Source organism: Symphalangus syndactylus, chromosome 15 (assembly GCF_028878055.3).
Source record: "Symphalangus syndactylus isolate Jambi chromosome 15, NHGRI_mSymSyn1-v2.1_pri, whole genome shotgun sequence".
NCBI classification, from domain to species: Eukaryota; Metazoa; Chordata; class Mammalia; order Primates; family Hylobatidae; genus Symphalangus; species Symphalangus syndactylus.
In genome coordinates this window covers 100,420,922-100,442,891 of record NC_072437.2, presented here as the reverse complement: position 1 = coordinate 100,442,891, position 21,970 = coordinate 100,420,922, and the positions used below count along the sequence as shown (strand labels likewise).

General features: G+C 33.5%; 1 protein-coding gene across 7 annotated transcripts in view; it reads right to left on the bottom strand.

The window, feature by feature from the left end:
- The window catches only part of NBEA (neurobeachin), a 731,576-nt gene that overhangs the window by 459,710 nt on the left and 249,896 nt on the right, over positions 1 to 21,970 (bottom strand). For all 7 annotated transcript variants that reach the window (XM_055244143.2, XM_055244145.2, XM_063619313.1 and 4 more), the window contains one exon: positions 9,562 to 10,000. In XM_055244143.2, coding sequence (XP_055100118.2) covers positions 9,562 to 10,000 — 439 coding nt within the window. The remainder of the gene's footprint in view (positions 1 to 9,561; positions 10,001 to 21,970) is intronic.

Genomic DNA, 21,970 nt, shown 5'->3' with positions numbered 1-21,970 from the left:
CCTAATGGTAATATCATAAACTTAAGATTGCTATAAAGATTGTTATAAAAGGGTGCAATAAGATTGCTATAAAGATAAAAGGAAGTAACACATATAAAGTACTTAGCACAGTCCATGGAATATTCTGAGCAGCCAATACATTTTAGCCATTATGAGTATTGTTACGGATCCCAAAAGTGCTGATATAGTCTGGGTCTGTATCAGCAAAAATACCCAGACTGAAAGAAGCAATAATCCTCACATACTCTGCCATTGTCATATCTCATATGTGTAGTTTTAGGCACTATATTTCAAGAATAATGACAAACAGAATCATGTCCCTAAGAGAACAGTTAGGATGACAGTTGATCTGGAAAACAAGTTATGTGAGGAAAGGCTGAAAGGACAGAAAATTACAGTAAAAGGGTGAGAAAAAGTTACAGCATTTTTTAAAAATCTGAAAGTCTGATAAGAAAACAAAATGAAACTTCCATGTACTTCAGAATACCAAATCAGGACCAACAAGAAGAAAAAAAATCTCTGATAATTTTTATGAATTCCAGTTTCTAATCACTGATGTGTTCAAATGGCTGAGATGACCAAGTTACAAGGGTTTAGTTGAGAGAAGCAGGAACCTGTATTTGACTGATTTCTCCGATCTTTTTCTGCATCTACAACATTATGAGTTTGTAAGAACTATCTCCCCTTTGATTCAGATGGCCAAACTGTTTATCTAGGATTAAAAGAATGCACGTTCTTGTACTTAATATTGTTTCTTCACCAACATTACCCATTCCCTTTTATCTCAAACCATTCTTTCTTAGTAATCAATTTTACAATTAATTTGAAAGTCCACACTAACCAATATGTGTTGATAACAAATTAATTATCTTTTAAAATGTTACTTGGTATTAGCAACTATTTATACATGAGAGTAAAAATTTTCAACTCTTACAAAATCTTCTATCAGATTGTTATACAACGTTTCACACTGGCTACCTATTCCATCTAAACCAAAAAAGTCTTACCTAGAAGTCTAGGTACCTACTGTGGGTAATCTATTTAGGGTACATAAATACACTAAAATATATACAAATTTTGGTGGTAAAAACATTTTCTTTAGAGTGAACATATAGTTTTTAATGAATTTCAAAAACATACATAGCCACAATAAGGTTAAGAGCCATTGAACTAAACTATTCAAGTATTATGCTCTTCTTCTTTTAGATCTGCTATTCATCCTGACAGATACCCTGAATCCTCTACTCCAGTGGTCTCCAAAGCTTTTGGCACCAGTGACTGATATGGTTTGGCTGTGTCCCCACCCAAATCTCAACTTTAATTGTATCTCCCAGACTTCCCACATGTTGTGGGAGGGACCTAGGGGCAGGTAATTGAATCACTAGGGCTGGTCTTTCCTGTGTTATTCTCGTGATAATGAATAAGTCTCATGAGATCTGATGGGTTTATCAGGGGTTTCCACTTCTGCTGCTTCTTCATTTTCTCTTGCTACCACCATGTAAGAAGTGCCTTTCACTCCTGCCGTGATTCTGAGGCCACTCCAGCCATGTGGAACTGTAAGTCCAATTAAACCTTTTTTTCCTTCCCAGGCTTCAGTGTGTCTTTATCAGCAGTGTGAAAACAAACTAATACAGTGACAGATCATCAGGCATTAGATTATCATAAGGAGTACTTAACCTTGATCCCTCGCATGCACAGTTCACAGTAGGGTTTGTACTCCTAGAAGAATCCAATGCCACCACTGATCTGACAGGAAACAGAGCTCAGGCAGTAATGCGAGCAATGGGGAGCAGCTGTAAATGCAGATGAAGCTTTGTTTACTTGCCCACTGCTTACCTCCTGCTGTCTGGTTCCTAACAGGCCACAGACCAGTACCAGTCCATGGCCCAGGGGTGGGGACCCCTGCTCTATTCTACATATTCTTTACCAATAGAATTTTTAAAAAATCTCAATACTATGCTTTCCACACAATTTCAAACTTCTATCACACATCTTTAAGACTCTTAACTACAAGAAAGTGAAAAATTCTTTTATACTACATAGAATCTATACACACTCCAAGGTTGTAAAAGTTATCATCAAAATGGTACAAGCCAGGACATATTCAATCTAATTCACTTGATAAAATATTTCATTAACTGATTATATGATTTTAATAAATGGACTGATAAGTAATACATGTAAGTGTGAATTCTTCCATCATTGAATTTATCCTGTCTCAAAGCTAGATGTGATATGTTCACTCATTCATTCAACAAATACTTATAGAGCATTGCAATGTGTGTGGAACTGACGTAAGTTCTGGAGATATAGCAATATATAGAATAAAATCCCTGCTCTCATGGAACTGACATTTCAGTACAGAGATATAGCAAATACAGTAACATAAATGAGTAAGTATAGTATATCAGATGTTAAGTGCTGTAAGAAAAATAAAGCATAGATAAGAAGAAGGAATAATGTTGAAAGGGTGGCTCAGAGATTGACAGAAAATGGTAGTATTTGAGAGAACACCGAAGGGGGTGAAAGAGTAAGCCAGGAGGCTATCTAGAGAAGAGCATCACAGGCAGAGGTAACAGCACAAAGGTTAGTGTGACACTGGGTGACATGGAGAGCTGTAAGAGATGAGATAAGTAAGAGGGCTCAGCTCACAGGGCCTTGTAGTCCATCGTATAGATGCTGGCTTTTATTCAAAGAGGGATGAGAAACCATGAAGCCTTATGCACAGAAGAAGGATGTAACCTTAGGTTATAACAGGACTACTCTGGCTGCTATGTCACAGATAGTCTTAGGAGGGACAATGTGGAGAATGGCTGGGAGACTACAATAATACAAACAAGAAATGATGGTGGTTTGGAGTGGAATAGCAAAGTAAAATCTGGTGAGAAGTGATTCAAATTTTGGCAATATTAAGAAGGCAGAGCAAATAAGATTTAAATAAGAACTGGATGTGGACATGAGAGTAAAGTCAAAGATTATGCAAAAAAATTTGCCTTAAGTAACAGAAAGGACAAGTTGCCATTAACTAACATAGGGAAGAATGTGGTTGGAGCAGCTTTCTTATACTAATTTTTTATACCTCTTTTTAATCATCCAAATAGCAATGTTGAATAAGCAATTGGATAGACGAGTCTCTAGTTTAGAAAAGAGGTTCAAACTAAGATATAAATATGAGAGTCATCAGCATATAGATGCTATTTAATGCCAGGAGAGTGGATGAGATGGCCAAAGAAGTGAATGCAAAGGGACAGGAAAAGTGCTATAAGGATAGAGTACTGGCAGTCAAACGGTTCAGTAAATTTTGTAAAAACAGGGATACTATCTTATCTGTATACATCATGGTTTATCCTAAGTACAAATGGAGATACCGAAGATAAGAAAGAGCTTTTAAACGGTGACTCATTAAGGCAAGTGAGTTTTATAATTATTCATGGCACACTATAAGAATCCCTTTCTTTCTGTTCCCTTCTACTGTCTGAGCACTAACAGGGGATTACACCGACAAGTTTAGGAGACACAAGACAAATACTACATGCCCCATGCCCTGGGGCATATTCCCTTAGATATTTTAAGGAATATGACAGACAAACTGACCATGCAATATATTTCAATAATTGACCTGGTCAGAGTTATGCCCAGGACCTTTCAGGAACACAGGCTGTGCACAATCAAGGAAGAGTGGGCTGAAATGAAAAGGTTCAATAGAAATTAACCAAGTAGGGAAAAGTGCATACAAAAATTTAACAGTAAAAACCTAGCAAGGCAAAGAGACATGAAAAAACAAGGTAGGTTAAAGGAATTGCTTTAGATACTTCTGGCTGGTGAAAGGTATGGACTTTCTATTCCAAACTAAAATAATCCTCCTTTATTATATAAATAACAAGAATTATTTCAGAATTTTCATCAGCTTCACGCTTTAGAAAAATGTCTATGGCATAAATGTAAAAGATAAATTTGGGGTGAGAAAGGAAACATGGAAATAGTGGTAAGTTAGGAGGTAACAGAAAGAATACACCTTAGAGATGCTGAGGGGCTAATGTAGTTTGAGAATGGAGATGTACCTTTTCTAGGACTCATATCTTTTAGCCAAGCTCAAAAATATCCATCTGTTGCTTTGGGGGACTAACAATAAGCCCATTTCATTTAAACAGGATTTTGGAAATTTATGAGACTTTTTAGAAATCATGTAGCTTTATACCATATTATACGGGTTGGGAAACTGAGTTCCAGAGAGCCAAAAAGAATGGATCAAGGTCCTAGAACAAATTAAAGAGAGACCAACTATTAATATTCAGTTCCCCTAATTTCCAGATTATCACTCTCTAACTAGGATGTGGATGTTAAATATATATCTTGAAAAAAAAAGTTGAAACTTAAAAGAGAAAAATAATTTGTTATTGATTCTAGGATAACATGACAATTTACTTCAGTTCATCAGAAATCACAAGGTGAATGTCTCATGATTTTATCTATCATGCTTCCCTATTTTGTAAAATATTTGAGAATTGCAATATAAAAAATATGTATAAGAAACAATAAAGAATCTCATTAAATCACCTACTAATGAGAGATGCTTTATTCAGCTCACTGAACTTGATTCGGCTCTCTATAAATGCCAGGAGAGACAAAGTCAACAACATTGGGGAAATGAGGACACAAACAGGCTCAGTCAAAACTGAATCTTCTGGCAACTGACCTTAAAATATATACTCAGGGCACTTGCAGCATAGTAAAAGCAGAAATTACAGTGGCTAGATGTAGAAAATTTCAATTGTAAAGGCTGGAAGATGAATAATCAATTTGGCTTACGTTTATTCATCTTTTAAGTGATATGGTCAAAATACTTTCCTTAAAAAATTGAAAGTAATAAGAACAAATTGAAGTCTTCAGAAGTAATTATAATTTTTCATAGTTACTTAATTCTAACTTTAAATAAATCAATGTAAGAAGACCTCATTAACTCTACTCAACATTTTTTAAAATATTTATCCTGAAATTTCATCCTGACTACTAATATCAATATTAGACTACTAATGAAACTAAAGAGAAAATACCTAGCTCAAGCTTATACTTCATGGTTAATAATATGAAGTCTATCTAAATTGCTTTCTTGGCCCCATATTATTTACAAAATAGATTTTTCTTTTTCAGAGAATTAAACGCTGGGAAGCAAGGATATTAAAATTTTGAGGAAAAAATACCTACTAGTTTCCCTGAATATATAAAACCCAGTAATTTGAATACAGGAGGTTTGCAAAATCTGAAAAAGTGAAGTGTAAGTTTGATGTGAGTTAGCCAAAGAAGCAACACAATTACAAGCTTTGTGTGATATCCCACACTTAAAACAATTTTTAAAAACATACTAACAGTTAAAAATGTGTGAGAAGCACATTGCCCTTTTTTTTTTTGTCTTTTGTTCAAACTAAGTGGGATCTCTGGAAATCCTAGGAAATTAAAACTGAACCAAAACACAGATACATATATATACCAAACTCTCAAAAGATAAAAAGCATGCAGATCCATAAGATTAAATTTTTAGTTTAAAAGATAAGTAAAAGGTTAATTGGTGGCTTTAGAGAAAAGCATTACTCCAAAGTAAAAGTTACACAGTACATGAAAAATAATAGCTCAATTAAAACACTTTATAAACCATCGATAAATATAGTAATCTATCCAAAGAGATAGTATTGTTAGAGAACTTGGCAACTTGATTTAAGAATTCTAAAATGAGATTATTAAACTTTTCTGTTAAAAATAAAACCATCATAAATATTTCTCTCTGCCTCACAGTAACAGAACTTTGAAAAAATTGTTATAGTTTTATGATTGTATTTCCGCTTTACATACAGTGTTTGCTCATTGTAGAACAGTACTAGAGGATCTCTAGCATTTTAATACTTCATGAGTACACATCTGTTCGGATCACTGAGTATAATCAAAGATATATACTTAATCTGCACAGATGACTGAAGGAAATAGAAAAAGAATAAGTACTTTCCATATATGTAGAGAACATTTATGTAATATTTCATAATCTGCTGAAATATGTAATAGTAAAGGAAAAAGTTTTATTTTAATTAAGTCAAATGTTTCTAGGAATTTGATGTTGCAATTTTTTATTATAAACTTCAAAACACTGAAATTCACCAATGCTCCATCCTAAGGGGTGAGATAACTCGATGTAGAACACAAGTTAACAGAACTCAAATTATCCCAGTTGTTCTAGGAAATTATTTCCAAATTTAAAATCCAGGATAAGTATAAGGAATTCATTGATAGCATGTCTGCAATATAACCAATAAACAACTGGTTAACAAAGTAAAATCCTACATGAATTCTACTGACACTGTACAATATTATTAGGAGTGTGATTTAGTTACAAAGAAGCGACCAAGTGAGTTTATATCTACTTTTCAACTAAAGATTAAAATGAAAAATACATTATTGGTAAAGTAAGACCCATGATAGATTCTGTGTTTGAAACCGGTAGCATTTAGGACTTTCATTCTAAAGGCTGTCATCCTGGATCTCATTTTCAACGAATTCAATCTGATGTTAAAAGACATGTCATAACTTGGATTTCAGACTTTAGTGCTTCAGAAATATGTTTATATACCTCATAATGTAATTATAGCTACCTTAAGACAGATAAGGCAAATGGTAGCAATACCCTGGAAGTCTAATTGAAAAATGCACTGGTCCAGAAGCACTTGCGGGGATGTCTCTGAAAAGCTGCTCAAAGCTTCAGAGTTTGAAGTTAAATTTTTGATGTTGTCACTCTCAATCTATTGAATGGCTGACAGACAATCAAACCCGTCTGGCTGGCTGGCAGCTCATTTTGCTGGCAGGTGGCAAACAATTAGACTCACCAATTTGTGCCTCCTGATGACATTAAAGCATGAAACTAAGTTGTATGCAGGGCCTAGTGATTTGTGTGAAAGCATTTCAAAAATAATACTCTTTGCCGTGGCAACTCATTTCAGACTGCCACCTCCCATTATGGCTTTGAGTAGTGAAGACAACAGACTTGAGTTACGTGCAGTGCAAGGCCGCTTCTGTTCAATCCGTCATCAGCGCCCCCTGAGACCTCAATCCCCTCCTTTCATCAATATCACCTCATCATTTACATTTGATAGTACTTGAGCTACTGCATATATTAACTACACTAGAGACTCTTTTCCTAAAAAGAACTGAAATATGCTTTGTGCTCTTCCATTTCATTTGTACTTATGCAATTTAGAATAATGATTCCACTCCTACTGCATTTTGTACAAATGCTATAGGAACATATAGAAAGCTGTATTTTTCTTAAAGCAATATTCTCAAAAGTATAATAAATTCTGAGTAGCTAAGAATATTGGCACTCAGGTGACTGTTTTTTAAAGTTTTAATTAAAATCTCATTCTACCAATAATCCAAATTAAAACAAAAAATTTTACTTAATGTTTATTTCATTGGATTTTCATATGTAAATCACAATAATCATCTGTATTTACTGGTTTGTATTTTACCAACATTTAAAGATATAATTTAAAATTAACTAGAATACAAAACTTAAATTACTATATATTACCTTATAGGCTTATAGAAACACACAAGTACATATACTTACATGCATATGTTTATACAAACTTATAAACACACATACAGGCATATCGTGAAAACATAAACCAAATACGTGAAAAAGGTGAAATAAATGTGAAACATCATAAGGAACACCCAGGGAACATCACTATATGAATGAACATCTAAACATAATATTAATACCAAAATACCAAAAAAAGAAAAATATTTCTTACATTTTATAGTCCATTTTTTACTTTTTAAAACTTTTGACACAACACATTTTATCTATTATAGCAATTATTTGCAAACATCTTCTTACTACTCTCTAAGTTCATAGAAGATAAAACTAATTTTATTCATCTTTATATTCTGCATGATAACCAGTGCCACTTACATTTTCCACAACAGATTTTCAAGACGTATCTGTAAAACACTGGCAAAAGTGTTTACAGGCAAAGTTTAAATTATATTGTGTATTAAAAGGGTAATTCAGCCGGGCGCAGTGGCGCACACCTGTAATCCCAGCACCTTGGGAGGCCAAGGCGGGTGGATCATGAGGTCAGAATTCAAGACCAGCCTGGCCAAGACGTTGAAACCCCGTCTCTACTAAAAATACAAAAATTAGCCAGGCGTGGTGGCAGGCACTACTCAGGAGGCTGAGGCAGAGAATTGCTTGAACCCAGGATGTGGAGGTTGCAGTGAGCTGAGATCGCACCACTGCACTCTAGCCTGGGTGACAGAGCAAGATTCCATCTCAAAAAAAAAAAAAAAAAAAAAAAAGGGTATTCATCCAAACTGAAATGACTATACCACCACATCCTCTACCCCTAAACTAAAATGTTACTTAGAACAAAGCAGTCTGGCTACTTTAGAGAAAGCAATATGGAATAGATAATATTTTTTGACTATATATTTTCACATTTCCATTTAGAAACATTTTATTTCCTAATTTGATCTTGTCTTTCTAAAACAAAAAAACACTTGCTTGTCAATCACCTCATACATATATATAAATATTTTTGTACGAAAAGATGTTTTAAAACATCAATAATAATGATTTACTTTAAAAGGTAAGCCATCACATTTTTTAGTTAATACATTAACATGTAAACATTATTTGGAATAGGCATTAATACCAGTGATCAATGTTAAGTACTACTGTTAATAATTAGTGACTAAAATATTCTTCTAATCTTGCACATGTTTTTAAATAGTGGAAGGTATTAGATGCATAGGGTATTTGGTTCTAAAATATCTTATTCTGCTTCTGTGAACTATCATTTTTACTGAATGTATACTGGAATAAAAAATTAATTGTTCCTTAAAAAATTCCTTGCATAATTTAACATTTGAATGCAGACATATGACATATGGGCCATGTTATAAATAGTTTCGACACCTAAAATGCCAAAATACCTTTCGAAAATATTTACTTTTAAATATATGCTTCAAAATACAGCTTTTACATTGGTATTGGAAATCTCATAAAGAAGATGATCACAAACAATTTTAAAATTTTTCCATATACTTCCATTTAAGGTTCAAATTTAAATGTTATCGCTTAAAGCATGTTATATAATCTCCAACAATTATTATAGTATTTTATAATATCATAATGGAATTTCAGAACCAGGATAAACCTTGGACAGATGTGACCCATCCCCTTCCCCATTATATACATGAAACAACTAAGTCCAAAGAGAAAAATAACACCCCAATGTACTGTAGTCCTTTGATAATGGAATATAACCATAATCCATGTTTCCCTACTTCCAATTCAATGTGCTATCCATCATATCACATTGAAACCTCTTCTTTAAGATGTATTATTAAGATGTCTTATTATAAGATTAGGTTGAGCCATCATTTTGATTGTCTTTGTAATAAGAATCTACGTTAATAAAGCTTTCAAGATCTTCCTTATATTTTAAAATTAACAAAGTCAAATTTTCTTTTTATGTATAAAGCCCTGTGAATAATAAGTTCGGTACCTACCTGTCAAAGGAATGAAACTGCATAGGAAGAATAGCTTGTGTTTCTCTCTTCAGTGCTGGATCTGGGTATGGGATAGGTTCAGGGCCACATTCTGCTATTTCAACTGGGGCAGCCACAAGACTTTTCAGTATTTCCTTCACATTGATGCCTTTGGTTTGACTAATGCTAGATATGGATGGTGCAGGCTTCAATGTTTCACTGGGATTTTCAGTTAAGCTCTCTTGTGATTTCTTCACTTCGGATGACAAAGTGGATAAGAGTTCACTCATGGCATCAGGGCCTGTACTTGTTTCTAATTCTGCCCCATTCAGGATGCTAGCCACTTGCTCTTCTCCAATTCCTGAATCTGTATGGGGAATTGAACTTTCTACCTGAATATCTTCACCAGGAGTTGGTGTTTCTTTTTCTTTTATAGTGTCTGGAAATGCAGCAGGTGTTTCTGAAATGAAAGAAACTAGGTTAGAAAAAAGCTGCAAAAGTAAAAATCTTGTATTATTAATCAAATGTTTTCATATATTCAAATAAAGAAAATAAAACCTGTAGGAACAAAAAATTGCTAAATGGATGTGCATAGTAGTAACACAACTCAGTTGAAAGATATCATCCAGCCAGGCATAATGGCTCATGCCTGTAACCCCAGCACTTTGGGAGGCTGAGGCAGGTGGATCACCTGAGGTCAGGAGTTTGAGACCAGCCTGGCCAACATGGCGAAACTCCATCTCTACTAAAAACACAAAAATAAGCTAGGCACGGTGGCATACATCTAATCCCAGCTACTTGGGAGGCTGAGACAGGAGAATTGCTTGAACCTGGGAGGTGGAGGTTGCAGTGAACTGAAATCATGACACTGCACTCTTGCCCGGGCAACAAGAGCAAAACTCCATCTCAAAACAAACAAACAAACAAACAAAAAGATATCATCCAATACACCTACTATTTTGTTCAGGGAGCATCAAAATAATCCTCTTGCTTCTTAAATCATCTGGCATTTCAAAACTGATGCCTTCAAAAGCATCAGGAAATAGTTCCTATAACAATTTCCTAAAGCAGCTTATAAATAATAATTATATGATGTTCCCCTCTTATCCTTTGATTGTTAGCTGCCAATCATAGAAGAGAAATTCTTATATTTCTCTGTTAGTTTCCTTAAAAATATAAAATCATTTTATACTTTCTTTGGTACTTAAGTAACTAATAATATCTGAAATATTCAAGATAATCGAAGATCATTTTAAAATTACAATACGTAAAATTCTGACACACTTGCAAAATGCAAAGCAAGTCAAATGATTAGTTCAAAAGAATAAATACATTAATAATATAATAATGTTCCTCAAGGACAAGGCCTATATTTTGGAATACTCATGCTCATTCTTTGTAAATAAATATAAATTTCAATTTGTCAAAATTAAATCAGAAACATATACGTGCATATAACTACACAGATAATGAAATACACATATAGTATTAACTGAAAGTAATGAAATAAAAAATCTTTAAAATGTTAAATTTCTATCAAATTTCATCATACAAAGGCTAATTGTAATAAAGTTCTCCATATAATAAAATGTTACCAAATTCTAAACGATAACCTTGAAAAGTGTATCTCATCTAAGCATAACGGAGATAACAGTCCTTAACTTAATCATTTTGAATAAAGTAAGATACCATTAAGCTACTATATGTAAATTCACTGCAGTTCTCACTTTAAAGTAGACACTCAGTAAATGTTAGCTATTTGTATTGCTTAAACTTGCATTTAAGTTTGAAAGTTTAATAATCTTTGAAAATGAGAAGCACAGACTAAATTATTTCAAAGATCTCCTAAAAATTGAAAATCAGTAAATTCTATATAACTTCTCTTAGATTTTGTTGTTATTATTTGCTTGTTTCTTTGAATTCAAAGGTTGTTAGGACAAGAAGCCAGGAAACTGCCCAACAGGAAAATAGGCTACCTTGATGTCAGCAAGACATCTCACAAAATCTTTTGTGAAATCGCTAGTAAAAACACAAAGAAGTGTTGTTCTGATGATAGAATTGTTGGGTGTGATCACAGCTTGCTGAAAGTTTGGTACATACATACTAAAAAATTAAAAACAGTATGAAGGGATTTTGTCAGTAACAGACTCAATTCTTAGGTGTTGTCTATTAGTTTTTTTAATTGCTTGAATTTAGACTAATCGCACACCACTCAAATTTCCTGAGGGTGTGAATTTATAATACTTTTTCTAGGATAAGCATCAGAAAAATGTTGCCAGGTTTTGAAAGAAAATCTCCCATTTTTTTCTCCCCCTTTTCTTTTGAGTCAAATTATATCAAATCTATACATTAAATTAGGAATAAATAACATCTTCATATTATTCAATATTCCTAATATCAAATACTAATTTAAACTGACTTAAAATATGCATTTATCACAATGCAATGTTATATGATAGTTTTCCTCATATTTATTGAATAGGTTTAAATTTTGTTTATTTGTTAGTTTGCTCAAAGATGATAGACTGAAAGAATAGATTAATCTGTGGAATATGATAATAATATTCAAACATTCACATTGGATGACCAATGTGAAAATCAGGGTAGATTCTTTACTGCTTCCAAGATTAAAAATTAAAATAACTGCATTTGAGAAGACAATGTCAATAATAGTAGGCAAAGGACTAGAGAAGGAAACAGGTAAGAAGTAAAGACAACAGTTTGGCATTTTTAATAAAATCTTGTCAGAGAAGACTAAGACTTAAATTAGAATAGTAACCCTAGAAATGAGAAGGAGGAGAAGACTAAGGATATTTCTGAAATATCTAGGTTAAGAAAAAGAGTGGTAATATGTCACTAACTGAGAAAGGAAGAAAATGAGATTTCTTCAGGAGAATAATTAACTAAATTTTGAATCACTTTTAGTCTACAGAATCTCTAAGATATTTATATCTGTAGGTCAAAAGAAGAATAGCCGTACATTTTGGGACCATTCAAACTGAGGCAATAGCCAAAATTTTGGAAGTTGATAAAATAACCTACAAATCTAGAATGAGAAGATAAGATGACTGAGGCAGTTATTTTCACTATTAGAGATACCACTGAATATATTTTAACATACATTTGCATCTATGGATTGTACATTTTTTGAGAGAAAACAATTGCAGCAAAGTATCAGGAGAGATTTAAATAGTTTAAATAGTTATAGTGACAAGAGGACAGAAAATATAAATGCAGAAACAAAAACTTTAACAACAACAAAAACAAAACAGTGTCATGGTTACTAGCATGGGCTAATTTTTATAGAGTTTAATTATCAAAAGTCATACAATCATATCCAACACTTAGTGTGAATTTAGTTAATTTACAGATATGTTCTAGTGTTTTGACTTTCCATTAATATAATGTCTAAGTATCGTTATATATGACATGTTACATTAACAGCTATACAAAAAGTTTAAACTTCTCAAGTTATATTAGACTGGAATATAAGCATTTCACTAGCAAACAAAATATCTAAGGAAATAAAACCTGATTTGGTGTTCACAAGCTACCAAATCAAAAGACTTTTGCCACCAACTACAAAATATTTTGCTTTTCTGCTCAACTATTTGACTTACAATGGAGATTAAAATCTTTTTTTTTTTTTATTATACTTTAGGTTTTAGGGTACATGTGCACAATGTGCAGGTTTGTTACATATGTATCCATGTGCCATGTTGATTTCCTGCACCCATTAACTCGTCATTTAGCATTAGGTATATCTCCTAATGCTGTCCCTCCCCCCCTCCCCGAACCCCACAACAGTCCCCGGAGTGTGATGTTCCCCTTCCTGTGTCCATGAGTTCTCATTGTTCAATTCCCACCTATGAGTGAGAACATGTGGTGTTTGGTTTTTTGTCCTTGCGATAGTTTACTGAGAATGATGTTTTCCAGTTTCATCCATGTCCCTACAAAGAACATGAACTCATCATTTTTTATGGCTGCATAGTATTCCATGGTGTATATGTGCCACATTTTCTTAATCCAGTCTATCATTGTTGGACATTTGGGTTGGTTCCAACTCTTTGCTATTGTGAATAGTGCCGCAATAAACACGTGTGCATGTGTCTTTATAGCAGCATGATTTATAGTCCTTTGGGTATATACCCAGTAATGGGATGGCTGGGTCAAATGGACATTAAAATCTTTAACTTTCTAACTAGATACTTGAAACTTCAATATAAATGTTGATCTCTAGATTATAAAACACAATTAAAAGTTTCTAGAAATCAAATATTAGAATATTTTCAAATAACTCATCAAAATATTTACATAGTACTAAAAACATCTCAATTTTATTTTATTGAGGCTGATAAAAGAATGATTTCAAAAAGGTAGTAATTTTGATATTTCAATGACTTTTATTCAAATAAATATGTTTTGTAAAGCATACATGCTGTGATATTACATAGAAATAAAACTAAATGCCAATAGGATATTTTATAATAGCAATAAAAAACAGATCAGTAGTCAAAAATCCTACATATTTCTCAGTATGCATTTACATCTTTAACAGAACATGCTCTCAGTTGATACTATAAACTTCAACTTAGATAACTTATGTTTCCAGAATACCTCTTTGTGACACTAAAGTACTTTGAGGATTTAATCCATGATTTAAATAGGAAGTTAGGTATGAACTGCAGAGAAACTATAAATGACTGCATCTGTGTAGGTTATATTAATCACAGGCATGTAAGTTTTCAATAGCTCTTATCAGTTTCTGTAGCAACAGGCAATGTCAGTACACAGAGCAGAAACATTACTAGCCAGAGTGATCTTAACCTTTTGAAACAGGCATTTGGATGCCAGATGTCTCTTTTTCTTACTGTTTTTCATTGACTATAATGAGTTCATCTAATACATTTTGAGAAAAATATGAGGACAACTTCAGCAAATGACATGATATTTACACGGTGACTTCACGTATCACATTCCTTCCTCCAAAAATCCTGTTTTACCATGATTTATGAAGAATTTCAATGTCTTACATATTAAGTTACTGAAATTGCCATTTTCCAAACTCTGTAAATAAGGAATATCATGAAAGAAACATACAGCACCTTGTTAGTATAGCACTAAAAATTATATTAAGCTTTGGCACTTCAAATAATAATATAAGCAAACTAAATCACTGCAATTTAAAATAAAACATAAAAAGCTGTATGTAACTAACTTATACATTTTGTTTATATTAAATCCATAAATGCAAAATTAATTAAATATCTTAACTCCAAAGAGAAAAAAAATACACAAAAAGATTTTAAATCCTCATTAAAGTTCATTTTAAACAAAAATACTGCAATGAATTATTTGCAATTATTTATATATGATTTATTTTGTTTGCTCGCTACACTAAGTGTATGAAAAGAATACAACTTCAGGAATTAAATATTATTACTAAATTATATGCCCATAAGAGACAAAATGAAAATTAAGAGCCAAGAAAATCTTCTAATTGATGTTTTGACTACGCTGTGTCAATATGTGGGTCTCTGTGAGTTTATCCTACTTGGAGTGCATTGAGCTTTTTAGACATATATATTAATGATTTTCATCAACTGTAGGGAGTTTTCAGTCCAATATTTCTTCAAATTTTCTTTCTGCTCCTTTCTTTTTCTCTTCTTTCCTCTGGGACTCCCAGTATACATATGTTGGTTCAACTTAATAGTGTCACAAAAGTCTGTGAGGCTCTATTCACTTTTCTTCATTCTTTCTTTGTTCTGTTCCCCAGCGTAGGATAAACACAATTGAGCTATCTTCACATTGCTGATTCTTTTCCTGCCAGCTCAGATCTTCTGCTGAACCCCTCTAAGTGAATTTTTCATTTCAGTTATTATGATTTTCAACTCCAGAATTTCTATTTGGTTCTTTATTACATATATCTTTATTGATATCCTCCTTTTGGTGAGATATCGCTCTTATACCTTTAGTTCTTTAGAAAATGCTTCCTGTAATTACTTGAGCATATGTAAAATAGCTGGTTTTAAGTGTCTATCTAGTAAGTACTATATCTGGGCTTCCTCAGGGGCATTTTATATCAACTGCTTTGTTCCCCCTGTGTATTGACCATACTTTCCTATTTCTTTGCTTGTCTCATAATTCTTTTTGTTGTAAACTGGATATTTTAAATAACATAATGTGGCAATCATGGAAATCTGACCCCATCTGCAGTTTGTTCTTGTTCTGTTTATTCATTTTCCTGAACTAATTCTGTAAAATCTGTTTTCCATCATCTGCAGCCACTTAAGTCTCTGCTCAGTTAACCTAGTGGTCAGCTAATGATTGCACAGACATTGTCTTAAATGTCTTGAACCAATAAATTTTCCACCCTTTGCCACAGGCTCTGTGTGTGTGTGTTTGGGTATGCTTGCAATGTTCCCATGGTTTAAAACTCTTTCTTAGCCTGTGCTTCCTTCTTGTGCTGAGCCTCAAGGTCAGCCAAAGGTGAGAGACTGAGGCCTTCTCAGGCCTTCCCTGGGCCTGAGGACAGCCCTGGGAATATGGATATCTCATTCTCACATCTGTTTAAGCTTTTAGGCAAGGTTCTTGTTGGCCCCAACTGGCACTGTCACTTCGGGCAGTTGCAACATTTTAAAAAAATGCTGATTATTTTCAACAAATATCTTGGAGACAGGCTTTTCTCACTAAACAAGCTCTAGATTAGGTCAAATAATAATAATAAGCCCTGTGAATGGAGTTTTTCCAGGAAGATTCTATACAGTTCAAATAATTATAATGCTCTGAGGTCGAGACTTTCTAAGGAATTCCAAACCTAACCTACTCCCACTCCTATCCTCAGTGGCTGCTGGGCTACTGGTTTTCAAAACCACCGCTGGTGTCTGGCCTCTGCTTTTCAAAGCTACCACAGAGCTGAGGAAAGGTAGATGGCAATGGGGTGAGTTAAATCACTCTAAATCTTGCTGTTCTTATAAAGGTCTAGAATTTTTCTTGAATTAACACCCTCTGGGTTGTTGCAAGCCTCTGATTGCTTTCCAAAGAACCGAAAAAGTTGATTTTGACAGTTTTTGCCAGTGTTCTCATTGCTCTTTTAGAGAAGCAGTATTTTGGAGGTTCTTACTTTGCTCTTCCCAAAGTCCCACTTACAAGTAATGTTTAGAACTCAAATTTTAATGTAGTTATAATTTTATATTTTAAATAAATTATCAACTAGAACTTACGATATATTCATATATACGTATTTTGCTTTTCTCTTGCCCTAGCTTGTTTTTACTCTTTTTCCTTTTCTTCTCAAAGGAAAAAAAAACATAAATCCTATTAAAATGTATCATGCACTTTAATAATGCAATAGAGGCAACCAATAACACTAATAATAAAATGCCAACATATATAATTATATATCTGATAAAGGTTTAATATCCAAAATATATAAGGAACTCAGCTCAAGAGCAACAAAACAAATAACCCAATTAAAGTATAGGCAAATAACTTGAATAGACATTTCTCAAAAGAAGACAAACAGCTAACAGGAATATAAAAAATGTTCAACTTCACTAATTATTAGAAAAATGCAAATTAAAACCGCAAGGAAATATCACCTCACACAGGATGGCTATTACTGAAAATGTGGCCAGGCGCAGTGGCTTACATCTGTCATCACAGCACTTTGGGAGGCATAGGCAGGTGGATCACTTGGGGTGAGGAGTTCGAGCCCAGCCTGGCCAAGATGGTGAAACCTCGTCTCTACTAAAAATACAAAAATTAGCCCAGCACGGTGGGGCGTGCCTGTAATCCAAGCTACTCAGGAGGCTGAGGTGGTACAATCACTTGAACCCAGGAGGCGGAGGTTGCAGTGAGCCAGGATCGCACCACTGCACTCAAGCCAGAGTGACAAAGTGAGACTCCATCACAAAAAAAAAAACCAAAAAAAAAAAAAAAAAAAGTAAAATATAAGTGTTGGAGAAGATGTAAAGAAAAGGGAAACCTTGTACACTGTTGATGGGAATGAAAATTAGGACAGCTATTATGGAAAATGGTATTGAGATTCTTCAAACAATTAAAAATAGAACTACCATACGATTCAACAATTCCACTTCAGGGTATATATCCAAGTGATATGAAATCAGTATTTGACAGAGGTATGTGCACCCCGATGTTCATTGCAGCATTATTCACAATAGTCAAGATATGGAATCAAGTGTCTATTGACAAACAGATGAATGAATAAATAAAATGTATATACACAATGGAACACTATTCAGCCATAAAAAAGAAACTCCTGTCATTTATGACAACATGGATGAATCTGGAGGACAGTGCATTAAATTAAGTCAGACATAAAAAGACAAATATAGGTATAATTTTACTTATATAGGGAATCTTAAAAAGTTGAACTCACAGAAGTAATGAGTAGAATGGTGGTTACTAGGGACTGGGAAGATGTTCATCAAAAGGACCAATGTTTCAGTTACAGAGACGGAATAAATGCTGGTAATCTATTTTCCAGCATGGTGACTATAGTTAATAATGTATCAGTATTTGAAAACTGCTGAGAATAAACTTTAAACATTCTTACCGCACACAAAAAATGATATGTGAGGTGATGAAGACATTAATTAGCTTGACTTAATCATTCCCTAATGAATACAAATATCAGTATATCACATTGTACACCATAAATACCTAAACTAAAATAAAGTTAGTTACGATTACCCTCTTGAAGCATACATTCTAATAAACGATTAAACAAAGCATTGAATAGAAGAAAGGAAATAAAACAAGATGATATGAGAAAAAATAATAATGGAAAGGAAGCACTCAGTTACAGGAGTCAGGGAAGGTCTCTCGGAGGAGGTGACCAGAAGAATGAGTAGGTACCAGTCACACAGAAAACAGGGAAAAGAGCCAAAAGCCAGAAACAAAATACAAACATCCTGAAGCATGAAAATGCTTGGCATGATTAAAAAACTAGAAGGTAGTCTGACGGTTTCACAGTGAGCAAAAGAAAAAATAGCATGAGATAAACTTGGAAACGTAGTCAATAGTCATCTTATCTATGGCCCTTGTGAAATGTTACCTAAATACTACTAGAAATTTTATGTCAAGAAAGGACATAGTCTGCTTTATCTTTTAAAACAATGAAATTGGCAGCAAAACTGTAAAAATAAAAGAATAACGATCAGTAAGAGAAGTAAGGAACTTACTCTGGAGATGATTATTGTAATTGAGGAAAGTCAGAATTAGAATAGTTTTGCCATGTTAAGGCATTTTAACTTTGTCCCCAAAATTACATGGAGGCTTTTGAGAATTTTAGGAAGAAAAATTACTTTATTATAGTTATTATATATTATAAAATATTTATTATATTAAAATGGTACATAAATTATACTATGTTACTATATTGTATTATATATTAGTGTTATTTCCAAAATTGTCAGTAATAAACCAAGAGAAAGCCTAGAAACTAAGAGTCCAATTAAGAAACTATGGCAATACTTCAAGAAGGCACTTGAGTCTGAACTAAGGGATTACATCAAAATTTAAAAAGAGAGACAAGAGAGCTAATTCAGAGTTTTCTTAAAGTCTCAAAAAGGAGCTGAAAGAAGGGAGTGGGGTATGAAGGAGCTGAAGAGTAGTCCAGAAAAGGGTTTCTCAAACTATTTGTGAAAATGTACTTTTATGTCCTCAATCCATCATTCGCTGACATGTTTAGAAAATAAAATATAAAATTTTATTTACTAATTGTAGTAAATTACTGAAAAAATAAAAAATTTTAAAACTACACAAAAGCACAACCGTTTTTGTTATTTGATTAGGCAGACATAAAATTACATATCAATCAGACAAAAATAGCACAAAGAAAAAGAATACAATTATAAAAATGGCCTGTGTTGTTCACCGAAAGTGAACTGGTGATTAATTTAGACAACTACTATTACACTTGTAACTTTTCTTCATTACACATCATAACTAAACAAAAAATTTTAGGTAAAGAGTGATCCTCACCTCCCAAATGCCTATATGAATATTTTGAACAAACACTGCGATTATAAATAAAGTTTATGATGTTGACAATGAGCTTTTTGCTTGTTAATTTATCTAATCTAAGGTGAACTGGCAATAAAGCAACTCAGGGGAATAATAAATACTTAAATTGTTTTTGTTTTCTGTCAATAACACTCAAAGAGGAGAAAGTAGTGTCACACAGGTATGTTGATGGAATGAAAACTCTTCTACATTTTGTATAGTTATAATCAGATATAAGTTATATTTCAATGACAGAAATGGATTCCAGATCCATGAATTTGCTATCTGTGAATCTTCTATTGCTGGAAAATAAAATATAAAATAGTCTGCCCAATCCATAAAATGACAGGTGATAACTTGAAAGATGAACAAAATCAGACCATTCCTAAAGATCAGAATACTTAATAATTTTTTTTCTTTGAAAAAGGGTCTTGCTCTGTTGTTCAGGCTGGAGTACAGTAGGCACAATCGCGGCTCACAGGAACCTAAACTTCCTGGGCTTAAGCAGTCTTCCCACCTCAGCCTCCTGAGTAGCTAGGACTATAGGCACATGCCACCATGCCTGGTTATTTTTTTAATTTTTTGTATAGATGGGGTCTCACTACATTGCCCAGCCTTGTCTCAAACTCCTGGTCTCAAGCTATCCTCTCTCCTCGGCCTCCCAAAGTGCTGGGATTACAGGCATGCACCTCCGAGCTGGGCCGATAATTATTATTAAATTGTGAAACATATCACAGAAATTGTGTACCTCTAAGATTTTAACTTTTGTTTGTGCTCTTTGATCATATCTATCGTGAAAAAATATCTTTCCCTATTTGGAAGAATTGAGTTCATGAAAAATATTTGACAGACATTTTCCCCCAATAACCGCTGCACTACAGCATGCAGTAACAGTTATGATAATCTGCCATAATATCACATAATATAAAGAATAATAGCAAGTTTACCACATTGGCCTTAAAGTAATTCAAAATGTTATTATGCTACTAACACCACTGTTCAGTGTAACTGAAACTATTTTCATAGCAAGACTTTCTTGACAACATGCATTAATATTCTGATATAGTCTCCTTAATCTGGGCAGATACACCCGGATACTTTCCATAGCAGAGCCTTTGGAACACACCCCACCAGACAAACTCCAGGTGATGTTTGCTGACAATCTCATCCTTTTTTTTGGTTTGCACGGTTTAGAGCTAGATGTGTTTGTGAGCCAGGAATGAAGTTGAAAAAAATATTTTTCCCTTCATTTCATCATGCTGTTCAAAGGTTGCACATTTATAAAAAATAATATTTGTACATTCATCAAGTTGTTACAAAAATATTTTGCTAGCTTTATTTGTTCCAAAAGTTGCTGTTCCATATGATTAGCCAGTTATGGAATAGGCTGAAGTATTCTATCACCTGGAGCTCAGGGTCCTCTTCAAAACTAATTCCATTATTGGCAGAATTCAGTTCCTTCCTGCTGTAGGACTAAAGTCCCCACTTTCTTGCTGGCTGTCAGCTGGTGAGTGCTATTAGCTATGTGGTTTTCTCAGGTCCTTGCTCCTCCATCTAAGCAATAAAGATCCTCCTTCATGTCAAATCTCTCTCACATTTCAAGTCTCTCGGACTTCCTATTCTGTGACCAGAGGAGGAAACTCTTTTCTTTTACAGAGCTCATGAGATTAGGTCAAGCCCACCTGGATAATCACCATTTCTTAAAGGCCAATGTGCCATACAGCATAACCTAATCACAGGAGTAAACACCATTATATTTACCATCCCAGAAATTTTGCAGAGTGCGTACACAGGAAAATCTTGGAGCTATCACAGAATTCTACCTATTATAATCCTTTGTTCTGAAGTCAGTAATCTTATGTTACTCCTACACAGACATATTATCATTTTGGCTATTGTATTTTTCATCTCTAAAATTGTCATTTTTTTCTTTATATCTTCCATTTCTCTCCTCAATATGTTAACTTTTTCCATTACATTGAAAAACATCTTGAATATACATGTAATGGCTTCTATAATGTCTGTATCTGATAGTTCTGCCATTTCTGGTGTCTCAAAATCTGTTTCTATTCACTGACTTTTTTCTTTTGCTTATGCATCACATTTTTCTCCTTCTTTGCATGTTTAATAATTTTTGTTGGATGTCTAACATTTAGTTTTATGGTTTTCGGTAAGGACTTTTCGCATTTCTTTAAACAGTGTTGGGGCTTTGTTCTAACTGGAAGTTAAATAATGTATAGATCAGTTTGATGCTTTCAAGGCATGTTTTTAAGGTTCATTCTAGAGTAGCCTTTATATTAGGCTCATTTAGTCCCACTACTGAATTGTGACTCTCCTGAGATCTCTCCTGAGTGCTACCACTATGCATATTAATATACATATAATTAGGTATCCTTAATTT